At 34.9% G+C, this 15,728-nt stretch overlaps 1 protein-coding gene across 1 annotated transcript in view; it reads right to left on the bottom strand.

Annotated features, from left to right (window-relative positions):
* Window positions 1-13,002, bottom strand: part of cacng4b (calcium channel, voltage-dependent, gamma subunit 4b) — a 54,975-nt gene extending 41,973 nt beyond the window's left edge. Inside the window, exon 1 of the mRNA XM_062037326.1 lies at window positions 12,534-13,002. Coding sequence (XP_061893310.1) covers window positions 12,534-12,756 — 223 coding nt within the window. The 5' untranslated portion in view covers window positions 12,757-13,002. The remainder of the gene's footprint in view (window positions 1-12,533) is intronic.
* Between the last annotated feature and the right edge of the window lie 2,726 nt (window positions 13,003-15,728).

The raw sequence follows: 15,728 nt of genomic DNA, 5'->3' as shown, positions 1-15,728 counted from the left end.
GAAAGTATAGGCGATCAGTGGGCACACCACCGGGAGAGAGTGAATGGACTGGCAATGAGAAACCAACACTTTTAGTTGCTGTTGTGTAAAGCGAGGCGACGTAAACGTATCTTGTTTCTTTGTTTGGGAAAGAATGGGCCGCTCTCAGTGATTTCCAGCGTGGGACTGTCACAGGATGCCACCTGTGCAACAAATCCAGTCGTGAAGTTTCCTCGCTCCTAAATATTCCAAAGTCAACTTTGTTATAAGAGAAGTGAAGAGTTTGGGAACAACAGCAACTCAGCCACCAAGTGGTAGGCCACGTGAACTGACAGAGAGGGGTCAGCGGATGCTGTAGCGCATAGTGCAAAGACTTTCTGCACAGTCAGTCGCTACAGACTTCACGTGACCGTCCAATTAGCCCACGTACAGTACGCAGAGAGCTTCGTGGAATGGGTTTCCATGGCCGTGCAGCTGCATCTAAGCCACACATCACCAAGTCCAATGCAAAGCGTGGGATGCAGTGGTGTAAAGCAGTGGTCCCCAACCACAGGGCTACCGGGCCGCGCAAGAAATTAAAAAAAAAAAAAAAAAAAAAAAAAAAAAAAATTATTTTATTAAATCAACATAAAAAACACACATAGATCAATACAGTCTGCAGGGATACAGTCCTTAAGCACACATGATTGTATTTCTTTATGAAAAAAAATATATATATAAAAAAAAAAAAAAAAAAAAAAAAAAATCCACCCCCACCCCCGGTCCGTGGGACAAATTTTCAAGCGTTGACCGGTCCCCAGCTACAAAAAAGTTGGGGACCACTGGTGTAAAGCACGTCACCACTGGACTCTAGAGCAGTGGAGGCGCCTTCTCTGGAGTGATGAATCACGCTTTTCCATCTGGCAATCTGATGGACCAGTCTGGGTTTGGAGGTTGCCAGGAGAACGCTACATTTCGGACTGCATTGTGCCGAGTGTGGAATTTGGTGGAGGAGGAATTATGGTGTGGGGTTGTTTTTCAGGAGTTGGGCTTGTCCCCTTAGTTCCAGTGAAAGGAACTTTGAACATTTTGGACAATTCCATGCTCCCAACTTTGTGGGAGCAAGGTCCATAAAGACATGGATGACAGAGTCTGGTGTGGATGAACTTGACTGGCCTGCACAGAGTCCTGACCTGAACCCGATGGAACACCTTTGGGATGAATTAGAACGGAGACTGAGAGCCAGGCCTTCTACACCAACATCAGTGTGTGAACCTCACCAATGCGCTTTTGGAAGAATGGTGGAAAATTCCTTATAAACACACTCCGCAACCTTGTGGACAGCCTTCCCAGAGGAGTTTCAATGGTTGAAATCAGCGCTTTTGGGTGTTACAGGAGTTATTACGGTAATCTACTTCACGGCAGCTCAGACGAGGAACAAAGAAGAGTGGGCGGGGTTTGTTTTCAGAGCAGCTAGCCCGAAACGCGTGTTTCAGGAACAGATGCGGAAGCAGATTTTTACAACAAATGTTTGCATAAAAGTGATAATATATCACATTGTAGGTGTTTTTTTTACACTTTTTATTCATATTTTGCTGTTTGTTACATTTTCGTTGTTTTGCTTGATTGTAAAAGATGTGGTCTGAGAAGTAAAAGAGGAGCAACGTTCATATGTTGTTAATAATCAGTGTTTTATTGTTCATAGTTAATATTGTCAATCCCACTTTCTTTATTTTCATGTACATTTCCTATTCAGTAAAAAACTGTAAAATTCCATTCCGTTTTTTTGAGGTCAGTGTTGGTGCTTGGAATTTTCCAAATGGGATCCCATCAAGTCATAAAAATGGGGTCCCATAGTAAATTTTTGGAATCCCACTTTTTTGTAAGTGTTTTGAAAACAAATGATACATTTCATGGGCAATCTGGCAAAACTGTCAGTTTGTTACATTTTCGTTGTTTTGTTCAATTGTAAAAGATGTGGTCTGAGAAGTAAAAGAGGAGCAACGTTCATATGTTGTTAATATTCAGTGTTTTATTGTTCATAGTTAATATTGTCAATCCCACTTTCTTTATTTTCATGTACATTTTGGGTGTTTCATTCAGTAAAAAACTGTAAAATTCCATTCTGTTTATTTAAAGTCAGTGTTGGGGCTAGGAATTTTCCAAATGGGGTCCCGGGGACCCCATCAAGTCATAAAAATGGGGTCCCACAGTAAATTTTTGGGGTCCCACTTTTTTGTAAGCATTTTGAAAACAAATGATAAATGTATGCTGTTATATCTCACAATCTATATTGTGTTTTAGAAAGAGGTTGTAATAAACATTACTTAATTCATTAAAAAAAAATAATACAAAAGGAAACTATTTTTTATGTGGTCTGAGAAGTAAAAGAGGAGCAACGTTCATATGTTGTTAATATTCAGTGTTTTATTGTTCATAGTTAATATTGTCAATCCCACTTTCTTTATTTTCATGTATATTTTGGGTGTTTCATTCAGTAAAAAACTGCAAAATTCCATTCCGGGGTCAGTGTTGGCGCTAGGAATTTTCAAAATGGGGTCCCGGGGACCCCATCAAGTCATAAAAATGGGGTCCCAAAGTAAATTTTTGGGGTCCCACTTTTTTGTAAGCGTTTTGAAAACATGATAAATGTATGCTGATATATCTCACATTCTATATTGGGTTTTGGAAAAAGGTTGTCATAAACGTTACTTCATTCATTTTAAAAAATAATACAAAAGGAAACACATTTTTATGTGGTCTGAGAAGTAAAAGAGGAGCAACGTTCATATGTTGTTAATATTCAGTGTTTTATTGTTCATAGTTAATAATGTAAATCCCACTTTCTTTATTTTCATGTACATTTCCTATTCAGTAAAAAACTGTAAAATTCCATTCCGTTTTTTTGAGGTCAGTGTTGGTGCTTGGAATTTTCAAAATGGAGTCCCGGGGACCCCATCAAGTCATAAAAATGGGGTCCCATAGTAAATTTTTGGAATCCCACTTTTTTGTAAGCGTTTTGAAAACAAATGATACATTTCAAATGATAAATTTCATGGGCAATCTGGAAAAACTGTCTGTTTGTTACATTTTCGTTGTTTTGCTCGATTGTAAAAGATGTGGTCTGAGAAGTAAAAGAGGAGCAACGTTCATATGTTGTTAATATTCAGTGTTTTATTGTCCATAGTTAATATTGTCAATCACACTTTCTTTATTTTCATGTACATTTTGGGTGTTTCATTCAGTAAAAAACTGTAAAATTCCATTCCGTTTATTTAAAGTCAGTGTTGGGGCTAGGAACTTTCCAAATGGGGCCCCGGGGACCCCATCAAGTCATAAAAATGAGGTTCCACAGTAAATTTTTGGGGTCCCACTTTTTTGTAAGCATTTTGAAAACAAATGATAAATGTATGCTGTTATATCTCACATTCTATATTGTGTTTTGGAAAAAGGTTGTCATAAACGTTACTTCATTCATTTTAAAAAATAATGCAAAAGGAAACACATTTTTATGTGGTCTGAGAAGTAAAAGAGGAGCAACGTTCACATGTTAATATTCAGTGTTTTATTGTTCATAGTTAATATTGTAAACCCCACTTTCTTTATTTTCATGTACATTTCCTATTCAGTAAAAAACTGTAAAACTGTATTATGTTTTTTTGAGGTCAGTGTTGGGACTAGGAATTTTCCAAATGGGGTCCCGGGGACCCCATCAAGTCATAAAAATGGGGTCCCATAGTAAATTTTTGGAATCCCACTTTTTTGTAAGCGTTTTGAAAACAAATGATACATTTCATGGGCAATCTGGCAAAAATGTTAGTTTGTTACATTTTCGTTGTTTTGCTTGATTGTAAAAGATGTGGTCTGAGAAGTAAAAGAGGAGCAACGTTCATATGTTGTTAATATTCAGTGTTTTATTGTTCATAGTTAATATTGTCAATCCCACTTTCTTTATTTTCATGCACTCCGTGGCTGAGTTGCTGTTGTTCCCAAACTCTTCCATTTTCTTACAATAAAGCTGACGGTTGACTTTGGAATATTTAGGAGCGAGGAAATTTCACGACTGGATTTGTTGCACAGGTGGCATCCTATGACATCTTCCATCTTCTTCCGCTTATCCGATGTCGGGTCGCGGGGGCAGCAGCCCAAGCAGAGAAGCCCAGCCTTCCCTATCCCCAGGTACTTTGTCCAGCTCCTCCAAGGGGATCTCGAGGCATTCCCAGGCCAGGTGGGAGACATAGTCTCTCCACCGGGTCCTGGGTCTTCCCCGTGGCCTCCTACCGGTCGTACGCTCCCCAGGGAGGTGTTGAGGGGGTATTCTGACCAGATGCCCGAACCACCTCACCTGGATCCTGAAGCTTTGAGTTTCTACTGAATGACGGAGCTCCTCACCCTATGTCTAAGACGGGGGTCAGCAATTCGCTGCTCTCGAGCAACATGCTCTTTAGTACCGCCCTAGTGGCTCCCTGGAGCATTTTTTTTTAAATATAGCTAATATAGACACTTATGTCATGTGTTGCCTTCATTATAACACTTATATAAGACTTTTAAAGTCATTTTGATAGTAGGCTAATATAGCTAATATAGACACTTACATCATGTGTTGCCTTCATTATAACACTTATATAAGACTTTTAAAGTCATTTTGATAGTAGGCTAATATAGACACTTATGTCATGTGTTGCCTTCATTATAACACTTATATACAACTTTTAAAGTCATTTTGATAGTAAGCTAATACAACTAATATAGACACTTACGTCATGTGTTGCCTTCATTATAACCCTTATATCAGACTTTTAAAGTCATTTTGATAGTAGGCTATCATAGCTAATATAGACACTTACATCATGTGTTGCCTTCATTATAACACTTATATAAGACTTTTAAAGTCATTTTGATAGTAGGCTAATATAGCTAATATAGACACTTGCATCATGTGTTGCCTTCATTATAACACTTATATAAGACTTTTAAAGTCATTTTGATAGTAGGCTAATATAGACACTTATGTCATGTGTTGCCTTCATTATAACACTTATATACAACTTTTAAAGTCATTTTGATAGTAAGCTAATATAACTAATACAGACACTTACGTCATGTGTTGCCTTCATTATAACACTTATACAAGACTTTTAAAGTCATTTTGATAGTAGGCTAATATAGCTAATATAGACACTTACATCATGTGTTGCCTTCATGATAACACTTATATAAGACTTTTAAAGTCATTTTGATAGTAGGCTAATATAGACACTTACATCATGTGTTGCCTTCATTATAACACTTATATAAGACTTTTAAAGTCATTTTGATAGTAGGCTAATATAGCTAATATAGACACTTACATCATGTGTTGCCTTCATTATAACACTTATATAAGACTTTTAAAGTCATTTTGATAGTAGGCTATTATAGCTAATATAGACACTTACATCATGTGTTGCCTTCATTATAACACTTATATAAGACTTTTAAAGTCATTTTGATAGTAGGCTAATATAGACACTTACGTCATGTGTTGCCTTCATTATAACACTTATATACAACTTTTAAAGTCATTTTGATAGTAAGCTAATATAATTAATATAGACACTTACGTCATGTGTTGCCTTCATTATAACACTTATATCAGACTTTTAAAGTCATTTTGATAGTAGGCTATCATAGCTAATATAGACACTTACATCATGTGTTGCCTTCATTATTACACTTATATCAGACTTTTAAAGTCATTTTGATAGTAGGCTAATATAGCTAATATAGACACTTACATCATGTGTTGCCTTCATTATTACACTTATATAAGACTTTTAAAGTCATTTTGATAGTAAGCTAATATAGCTAATATAGACACTTACATCATGTGTTGCCTTCATTACAACACTTATATCAGACTTTTAAAGTAATTATGATAGTAGGCTAATATAGATAATATAGACAGTTACATCATGTGTTGCCTTCATTATAACACTTATGTAAGACTTTTAAAGTCATTTTGATAGTAGGCTGATGTAGCTAATATAGACACTTACATCATGTGTTGCCTTCATTATAACACTTATATAATACTTTTAAAGTCATTTTGATAGTAAGCTAATATAACTAATATAGACACTTACATCATGTGTTGCCTTCATTATAACACTTATATAATACTTTTAAAGTCATTTTGATAGTAAGCTAATATAACTAATATAGACACTTACATCATGTGTTGCCTTCATTATAACACTTATCATTTTCATCTTTTCATTTGCGTCTACAGACAGATTTGTTTTTTTGTATTTTTGGTCCAATATGGCTCTTTCAACGTTTTGGGTTGCCGACTCCCGGACTAATCTGTGCAATCAACAAACTATATTCTAATGCTTTGTGAATCTCTTCAAAAGAAACTGTTGGAAAGTTTCTGGGCATGGAGTTTATAAAACAGGTGACTTTTGTTCATAAAGCTTATCCTACTTTAAGGGGGTCAATTATAACCAAAAGCAATTATAAAGTGCTGAACGCTATAAGATGAACTATTGGATAGCAGTAGGAGTTTTGTGATGAGGAGTTAACAAGATCTAAACAGCATTAAAGCAATGAAGCGAGAGCGAAACAAAAACTCGGGTGCAATTTGGTATTTTTACTCTCATGTTTATAAGCCTATTTTAATGATTCATGCCAATTATAACCTCAATCAGTATACACCACTGTTGAACAGCTTGATGGTACAAACCGGATTATTCTAGTGCAGGGATGTCAAAGTCAAGGCCCGTGGGCCAGATCCGGCCCGCCAATGAATTATACACAGCCCCCAGGATGATATTTGATTAGTAGTATCTGAAAAGAGGAGCAACGTTCATATGTTGTTAATATTCAGCGTTTTATTGTTCATAGTTAATATTGTCAATCACACTTTCTTTATTTTCATGTACATTTTTGGGTGTTTCATTCAGTAAAAAAAATGTAAAATTCCATTCCGTTTTTTTTAGGTCAGTGTTGGCGCTCTGTATTTTCCAAATGGGGTCCCGGGGACCCCATCAAGTCATAAAAATGGGGTCCCACAGTATATTTTTGGGGTCCCACTTTTTTGTAAGTGTTTTGAAAACAAATGATAAATGAATGCTGTTTTATTTCACATTCTATATTGTGTTTTGGAAAAAGGTTGTCATAAACGTTACTTCATTCATTTTAAAAAATAATACAAAAGGAAACTCATTTTTATGTGGCCTGAGAAGTAAAAGAGGAGCAACGTTCATATGTTGTTAATATTCAGTGTTTTATTGTTCATAGTTAATATTGTCAATCCCACTTTCTTTATTTTCATGTACATTTTGGGTTTCAAATTCAGTAAAAAACTGTAAAATTCCATTCCGTTTTTTTGAGGTCAGTGTTGGCGCTCTGTATTTTCCAAATGGGGTCCCGGGGACCCCATCAAGTCATAAAAATGGGGTCCCACAGTATATGTTTGGGGTCCCACTTTTTTGTAAGTGTTTTGAAAACAAATGATAAATGTATGCATTATCCTGTTATATCCATCCATTTTCTACCGATTGACCCTTTTGGGGTGGCAGGGGGTGCTGGAGCTTATCTCAGCTGCATTCAAACTACCTTTTTTCCAAGTTAAAAAAACTCCAGGATTTTCCAGAATTTCTGGTTTTCCAAAGCCCTATTTCCACCCTTTTTTCTGGCGACTACTCCTTCCACATTTTTCAACCCACTTCAACTGTTTCATTGTCCAAACATTCCTCTTAATTAGGAAAAAAAACAAAGTTTTTTTTTTGCTGGAAAAATTCCCGGTTTTCCCGAAATTCTAGGAATTCCTTAATACCAATTTTCAATTCAATATGACACTACTTCAACATTTCCTGACCAATTTGAAAAATTTAAACCATTTTCAACCAATTTTTTTTTTTACCATTTTCACAAAAAAAAATCCTGCTTTTCCCGAAATTCCCAATTTTTGCTGAAATTCCCATTGAATTGAACGGGACATTCTTCAAAGTTCCACAACTTCCACATTTTTCATCTGATTCAAACCGTTCCAACTTCAAAATATAATATAATTCAACTCATTCAGGACATTCATGCTTCTAATCATTTTCAAAAAAATTCCCGCTTTTCCCGAAATTCCCATTTTTTTGCTGAAATTCCCTTGAAATCAATGGGACATTCTTCAAAGTTCCACAACTTCCACATTTTTCATTTAATTCAAACCGTTCCAACTTCAAAATATTTAGCCAACAATTCTACAAAGAAAATTCCCGGATTTCCCATAATTCCTTTTTTTTTTTTTTTTTTTTTTGCATTTTCCCCATTCAAAATGAATTGGTCATTTTTCAAATTTCCACAATCCCCACATTCTTCAACCCATTCAAAGCATTCCACCTTTAACACATTCTGGAAATTCAAACTACCCTTTTTCCAAGTTCCAAAAAATTCCCTATTTTCCCAAAATTCCCCTAATACTTTAACATTTCTTGACCGATTTAAACAATTCCAACACCAACCAATTCAGCTCATTCAGGACATTCATGCTCCTAATCATTTTTTTAAAAATCCCGCTTTTCCCAAAATTCCCAAATTTCCAGGAATTTCCCATCGAAATGAACGGGACTTTTTTCCAAGTTGCACAATTCCCACATTTTATAACCTATTTAAACCATTCCAACATCAACACATTCCACTCATCCTGGACATTCAAACTATCATTTTTCCACATTCAACACATTTCCAGGGATTTACATTTTTTGGTAACCTATTTCCACCCATAGGTTCGACTACTCCTTTCACATTTTTCAATCCATTTCAACTGTTCCACCATGAAAACACTCCTCATAGTCAGGAAAAAAATCAAGTTGGTTAAGGAACTAAAACAATTCAATTTTTTTCCGAAATTCCAAGAATTTGTCAATTAAAAACTGTGACTAATTCAACATTTCTTGACCGATTTAAACAATTCCAACACCAACCAATTCAGCTCATTCAGGACATTCATGCTCCTAATCTTTTTTTTTTTAAATCCCGCTTTTCCCAAAATTCCTAAATTTCCAGGAAGTTCCCATCGAAATAAACAGGACTTTTTTCCAAGTTGCACAATTCCCACATTTTTCAACCTATTCAAACCATTCCAACATCAACACATTCCACTCATCCTGGACATTCAAACTAACACTTTCGTAAGTTCCAAACCAAATTGTGGTTTTCCTGGAAAATAAAACTCTTCAACATTCAAACCACTCCAACATTCAAACTATTCTTACATTTATACTACATTCTGTCAGCATTTCACTTCAACTTCAGCATTGGAGCATTCACATGAATTTCCTTCAGGAATTGCCTATTCTAGTTTCAGAATGTGTTGGTTCTATTTTTGGCCAAAATAAGACAAAGAAAACAATCTGAAGTTGTCTTTATTTTTTAGTTTTAATGCCATGATTTTAATAGTCCGGCCTGCAGGTGCACAGATTTTCCTCCATGTGGCCCCTGAGCTAAAATGAGTTTGACACCCCTGACTTATAGTATTGTGAATTTCATGGGCAATCTGGTAAAACTGTCTGTTTGTTAAATTGTCATTGTTTAGCTTGATTGTAAAAGATGTGGTCTGAGAAGTAAAAGAGGACCAACGTTCATATGTTGTTAATATTCAGTGTTTTATTGTTCATAGTTAATATTGTAAATCCCACTTTCTTTATTTTCATGTACATTTTGGGTGTTTCATTCAGTAAAAAACTGTGAAATTCCATTCTGTTTTTTTGAGGTCAGTGTTGGCGCTCGGAATTTTCCAAATGGGGTCCCCGGGACCCCATCAAGTCATAAAAATGGGGTCCCACAGTACATTTTTTGGGGTCCCACTTTTTTGTAAGCGTTTTGAAAACAAATGATACATTTCAAATGATCAATTTCATGGGCAATCTGGTAAAACTGTCTGTTTGTTACATTTCTGTTGTTTAGCTTGATTGTAAAAGATGTGGTCTGAGCAGTAAAAGAGGAGCAACGTTCATATGTTGTTAATATTCAGTGTTTTATTGTTCATAGTTAATATTGTAAATCACACTTTATTTATTTTCATGTACATTTTTGGGTGGCCCATTCAGTAAAAAACTTTTAAATTCCATTCCGTTGTTTTGAGGTCAGTGTTGGTGCTCAGAATTTTCCAAATGGGGTCCCGGGGACCCCATCAAGTCATAAAAATGGGGTCCCACAGTAAATTGTTGGGGTCCCACTTTTTTGTAAGTGTTTTGAAAACAAATGATAAATGTATGCATTATCCTGTTATATCTCACATTCTATATTGTGTTTTGGAAAAAGGTTGTCATAAACATTACTTCATTCATTTTAAAAAATAATACAAAAGGAAACTCATTTTTATGTGGTCTGAGAAGTAAAAGAGGAGCAACGTTCATATGTTGTTAATATTCAGTGTTTTATTGTTCATAGTTAATATTGTCAATCCCACTTTCTTTATTTTCATGTACATTTTGGGTGTTTCATTCAGTAAAAAACTGTTCAATTCTAGGGATGTCCGATAATGGCTTTTTACCAATATCCGATATTCCGATATTGTCCAACTCTTTAATTACCGATACCGATATCAACCGATACCGATACTGATATATACAGTTGTGGAATTAACACATTATTATGCCTAATTTGGACAACCAGGTATGGTGAAGATAAGGTCCTTTTTTTTTTAAATTAATAAAATAAAATAAGATAAATAAATTAAAAACATTTTCTTGAATAAAAAAGAAAGTAAAACAATATAAAATCAGTTACATAGAAACTAGTAATTAATGAAAATTAGTAAAATTAACTGTTAAAGGTTAGTACTATTAGTGGACCAGCAGCACGCACAATCATGTGTGCTTACGGACTGTATCCCTTGCAGACTGTATTGATATATATTGATATATAATGTAGGAACCACAATATTAATAACAGAAGGAAACAACCCTTTTGTGTGAATGAGTGTAAATGGGGGAGGGAGGTTTTTGGGTTGGTGCACTAATTGTAAGTGTATCTTGTGTTTTTTATGTTGATTTAATAAAAAAATAAATTAAAAAAAATAAAAACGATACCGATAATAAAAAAAACGATACCGATAATTTCCGATATTACATTTTAAAGCATTTATCGGCCGATAATATCGGCCGGCCGACATTATGGGACATCTCTATTCAATTCCATTCTGTTTTTTAGAGGTCAGTGTTGACGCTTGGAATTTTCCAAATGGGATCCCGGGGACCCCATCAGCTCATAAAAATGGGGTCCCACAGTAAAATTTTTGGGGTCCCACTTTTTTGTAAGCGTTTTGAAAACAAATGATAAATGTATGCTGTTATATCTCACATTCTATATTGTGTTTTGGAAAAAGGTTGTCATAAACGTTACTTAATTCATTAAAAATATATAATACAAACATACATACATTTTAATGCATATGTAAATACATTCAGTTATAAACATTCATTCACTTTCTTCTTAACTTTACAGCTGCTGGTAATTTGTACTATTTTTTGTAGAGATGTCCGATAATATCGGCCTGCCGATATTATCGGCCGATATATGCGTTAAAATGTAATATCGGAAATTATCGGTATCGTTTTTTTTTACTATTGGTATCGTTTTTTTTTTGTTTGTTTGTTTGTTTTTTGTTTTTTTTTATTAAATCAACATAAAAAACACAAGATACACTTACAATTAGTGCACCAACCCAAAAAACCTCCCTCATTTACACTCATTCACACAAAAGGGTTGTTTCTTTCTGTTATTAATATTCTGCTTCCTACATTATATATCAATATATATCAATACAGTCTGCAAGGGATACAGTCCGTAAGCACACATGATTGTGCGTGCTGCTGGTCCACTAATAGTACTAACCTTTAACACTTAATTTTACTCATTTTCATTCATTATTAGTTTCTATGTAACTGTTTTTATATTGTTGTACTTTCTTCTTTATTCAAGAAAATGTTTTTAATTTATTTATCTTATTTTACTAATTTTTTTAAAAAAAGTACCTTATCTTCACTATACCTGGTTGTCCAAATTAGGCATAATAATGTGTTAATTCCACGACTGCATATATCGGTTGATATCGGTATCGGTAATTAAAGAGTTGGACAATATCGGAAGATCGGATATCGGCAAAAAGCCATTATCGGACATCCCTAATTTTTTGTAATATTTTTCGAATGTATTTGTTCTATTTTTGGCCAAAGTAAGACAACAAAAACAATCTGAAGTTGTCTTTATTGTTTAGTTTTAATGCCATGATTTTAATAATGATTTAAATGTGTGTACAGATTTTCCTCCATGTGGCCCCTGAGCTAAAACGAGTTTGACACCGCTGATTATTGGGAATTTCATGTGCAATCTGGTCAAACTGTGTGAAATAACTTTTCTTTTCTCTCAACAAATGAAGGCATGCGTGTTCCTAACGCGTAAAAGCAAAGTTGAAGGCTACCAGTGTACTTTTCCCAAGTGCGTCGTTGTCACAAAACCAAATTACGCACGGAGCAGCTGTGCGTAAATGTTACTTTCAGCCTCAAACCAAAAAAAATGGCCAAAAATGGACTCACCCTCAATACAGCAGATCCTCCACAGTCCGGAGTGCGTCAGGTCGCCCTTTTTGCTCCGCGGCTGCGGCTGCGTGTCGTCCGCGGTGCTGTTGGTGGCGTTGCAGATGTACGCCCGCGAGTAGAGCCAGTAGTCCGTCCCGATGGCGATGCTCATCAGGCTGAAGGCGGCGAAAGCCCCCACGGTGGCCAGCAGCGTCTGAACCCCACGCTCACACCAAGCCATGCTTCTTCATGCTCCACGCCGCCACTAAGTCCCCACGGGTCACACACACGCACACACACACACACACACACACTAATAACACCAAACCGTGCGCGTCAGGGCCATGCTGGTCCTACTTGTTGATGGCGCGCACTTTCATTAAACCACGGAGCTGCGCAAAGACTTCCATAAATTACGCGTGGGGTCTGTTCCTAACACGCACACACACACGCACGCGCACACACACACGCAAAACTAACTCCTAAAGCATCCTCAACACCTGGTGCTGCAAGAGTGGTCGTGCGCGCAGAGAGCCACGACTCCAGTGGGCTGAGAAACGAGACCCCACCCTCATCAAATCCACCCAATGGAGGCGAGGTGCCGCGTAAAGCAATCAGCGGCATCCACGGCCACGGAAAGTCTCTTTTGCAACAATCTTCCTGCTTTCTGCACCTTTAAGAAGTCTGCTGCAGTCTTGCATTGATTTTATAGGAATATAATTACATATTACATAGAAATTACTTATTGTTTTCTACATCAAAATGCATCTACTTATTGTGTGAATGCACCAAAACATTCACACATATAGTTTTCTACACCAAAATGTATCTATTTATTATTGTGTGAATGATCCAAAGCATTCACACATATGGTTTTCTACACCAAAATCAATCTATTTGTTGTGTGAATGCTCCAAAGCATTCACACAATAAACAATGGTTTTCTACACCAAAATTCATCTATTTATTATTATTGTGTGAATGCTCCAAAGCATTCACACAATCATATGGTTTTCTATACCAAAAATTAATCTATTTATTGTGTGAATGCTACAAAGCATTCACACAATAATATGGTTTTCTACACCAAAATTAATCTATTTATTGTGTGAATGCTCCAAAGCATTCACACATATGGTTTTCTACACCAAAATTAATCTATTTATTATTATTGTGTGAATGCTCCATATGGTATTCTACATTCACACATATGGTTTTCTACACCAAAATGCATCAATTTATTATTGTGTGAATGCTCCAAAGCATTCACACAATAATATGGTTTTCTAAACCAAAAATTAATGTATTTATTGTGTGAATGCTCCAAAGCATTCACACAATAATATGGTTTTATACATCAAAATTAATCTATTTATTTTGTGAATGCTCCAAAGCATTCACACATATGGTTTTCTACACCAAAATTAATCTATTTATTATTATGGTGTGAATGCTCCAAAGTATTCACACATATGGTTTTCTACACCAAAATTCATCTATTTATTATTATGGTGTGAATGCTCCAAAGCATTCACACAATAATATGGTTTTCTACACCAAAAATTAATCTATTTATTGTGTGAATGCTCCAAAGCATTCACACAATAATATGGTTTTATACAGCAAAATGAATCTATTTATTGTGTGAATGCTCTAAAACATTCACACATATGGTTTTCTACACCAAAATTAATGTATTTATTGTGTGAATGCTCCAAAGCATTCACACATATGGTTTTCTACACCAAAACTAATATATTTATTATTGTGTGAATGCTCCAAAGCATTCACACAATAAACAATTGTTTTCTACACCAAAATTCATCTATTTATTATTATGGTGTGAATGCTCCAAAGCATTCACACAATAATATGGTTTTCTACACCAAAAATTCATCTATTTATTGTGTGAATGCTCCAAAGCATTCACACAATAATATGGTTTTATACAGCAAAATTAATCTATTTATTATGTGAATGCTCCAAAGCATTCACAAATATGGTTTTCTACACCAAAATTAATTTATTAATTATTGTGTGAATGCTCCAAAGCATTCACACATATGGTTTTCTACACCAAAATTAATCTATTTATTATTATTGTGTGAATGCTCCATATGGTATTGTACATTCACACATATGGTTTTCTACACCAAAATTAATCAATTTATTATTGTGTGAATGCTCCAAAGCATTCATACATATGGTTTTCTACACCAAAATGCATCTATTTATTATTATTGTGTGAATGCTCTATGTGGTATTCTACATTCACACACATGGTTTTCTACACCAAAATGTATCTATTTATTATTGTGTGAATGCTCCAAAGCATTCACACAATAAACAATGGTTTTCTACACCAAAATTCATCTATTTATTATTATTGTGTGAATGCTTTGGAGCATTCACACAATAATTTGGTTTTCTACATCAAAAATTCATCTATTTATTGTGTGAATGCTCCAAAGCATTCACACAATAATATGGTTTTATACAGCAAAATTAATCTATTTATTATGTGAATGCTCCAAAGCCTTCACACATATGGTTTTCTACACCAAAATTAATTAATTTATTATTGTGTGAATGCTCCAAAGCATTCACACATATGGTTTTCTACACCAAAATTCATATATTTATTATTATTGTGTGAATGCTCCATATGGTATTCTACATTCACACATATGTTTTTTTACACCAAAATTAATCTGGTTATTGTGTGAATGTACCAAAGCATTCACACATATGGTTTTCTACACCAAAATGAATCTATTTATTATTATTGTGTGAATGCTCCATATGGTATTCTACATTCACACATATGGTTTTCTACACCAAAATTAATCAATGTATTATTGTGTGAATGCTCCAAAGCATTCACACAATAATATGGTTTTATACATCAAAATTAATCTATTTATTTTGTGAATGCTCCAAAGCATTCACACATATGGTTTTCTACACCAAAATTAATCTATTTATTATTATGGTGTGAATGCTCCAAAGTATTCACACATATGGTTTTCTACACCAAAATTCATCTATTTATTATTATGGTGTGAATGCTCCAAAGCATTCACACAATAATATGGTTTTCTACACCAAAAATTAATCTATTTATTGTGTGAATGCTCCAAAGCATTCACACAATAATATGGTTTTATACAGCAAAATGAATCTATTTATTGTGTGAATGCTCTAAAACATTCA

Source organism: Entelurus aequoreus, linkage group LG25 (assembly GCF_033978785.1).
Source record: "Entelurus aequoreus isolate RoL-2023_Sb linkage group LG25, RoL_Eaeq_v1.1, whole genome shotgun sequence".
NCBI lineage: Eukaryota > Metazoa > Chordata > Actinopteri > Syngnathiformes > Syngnathidae > Entelurus > Entelurus aequoreus.
Note: the sequence above shows the minus strand (reverse complement) of the source record. Positions and strands in the feature narration are given on the sequence as shown.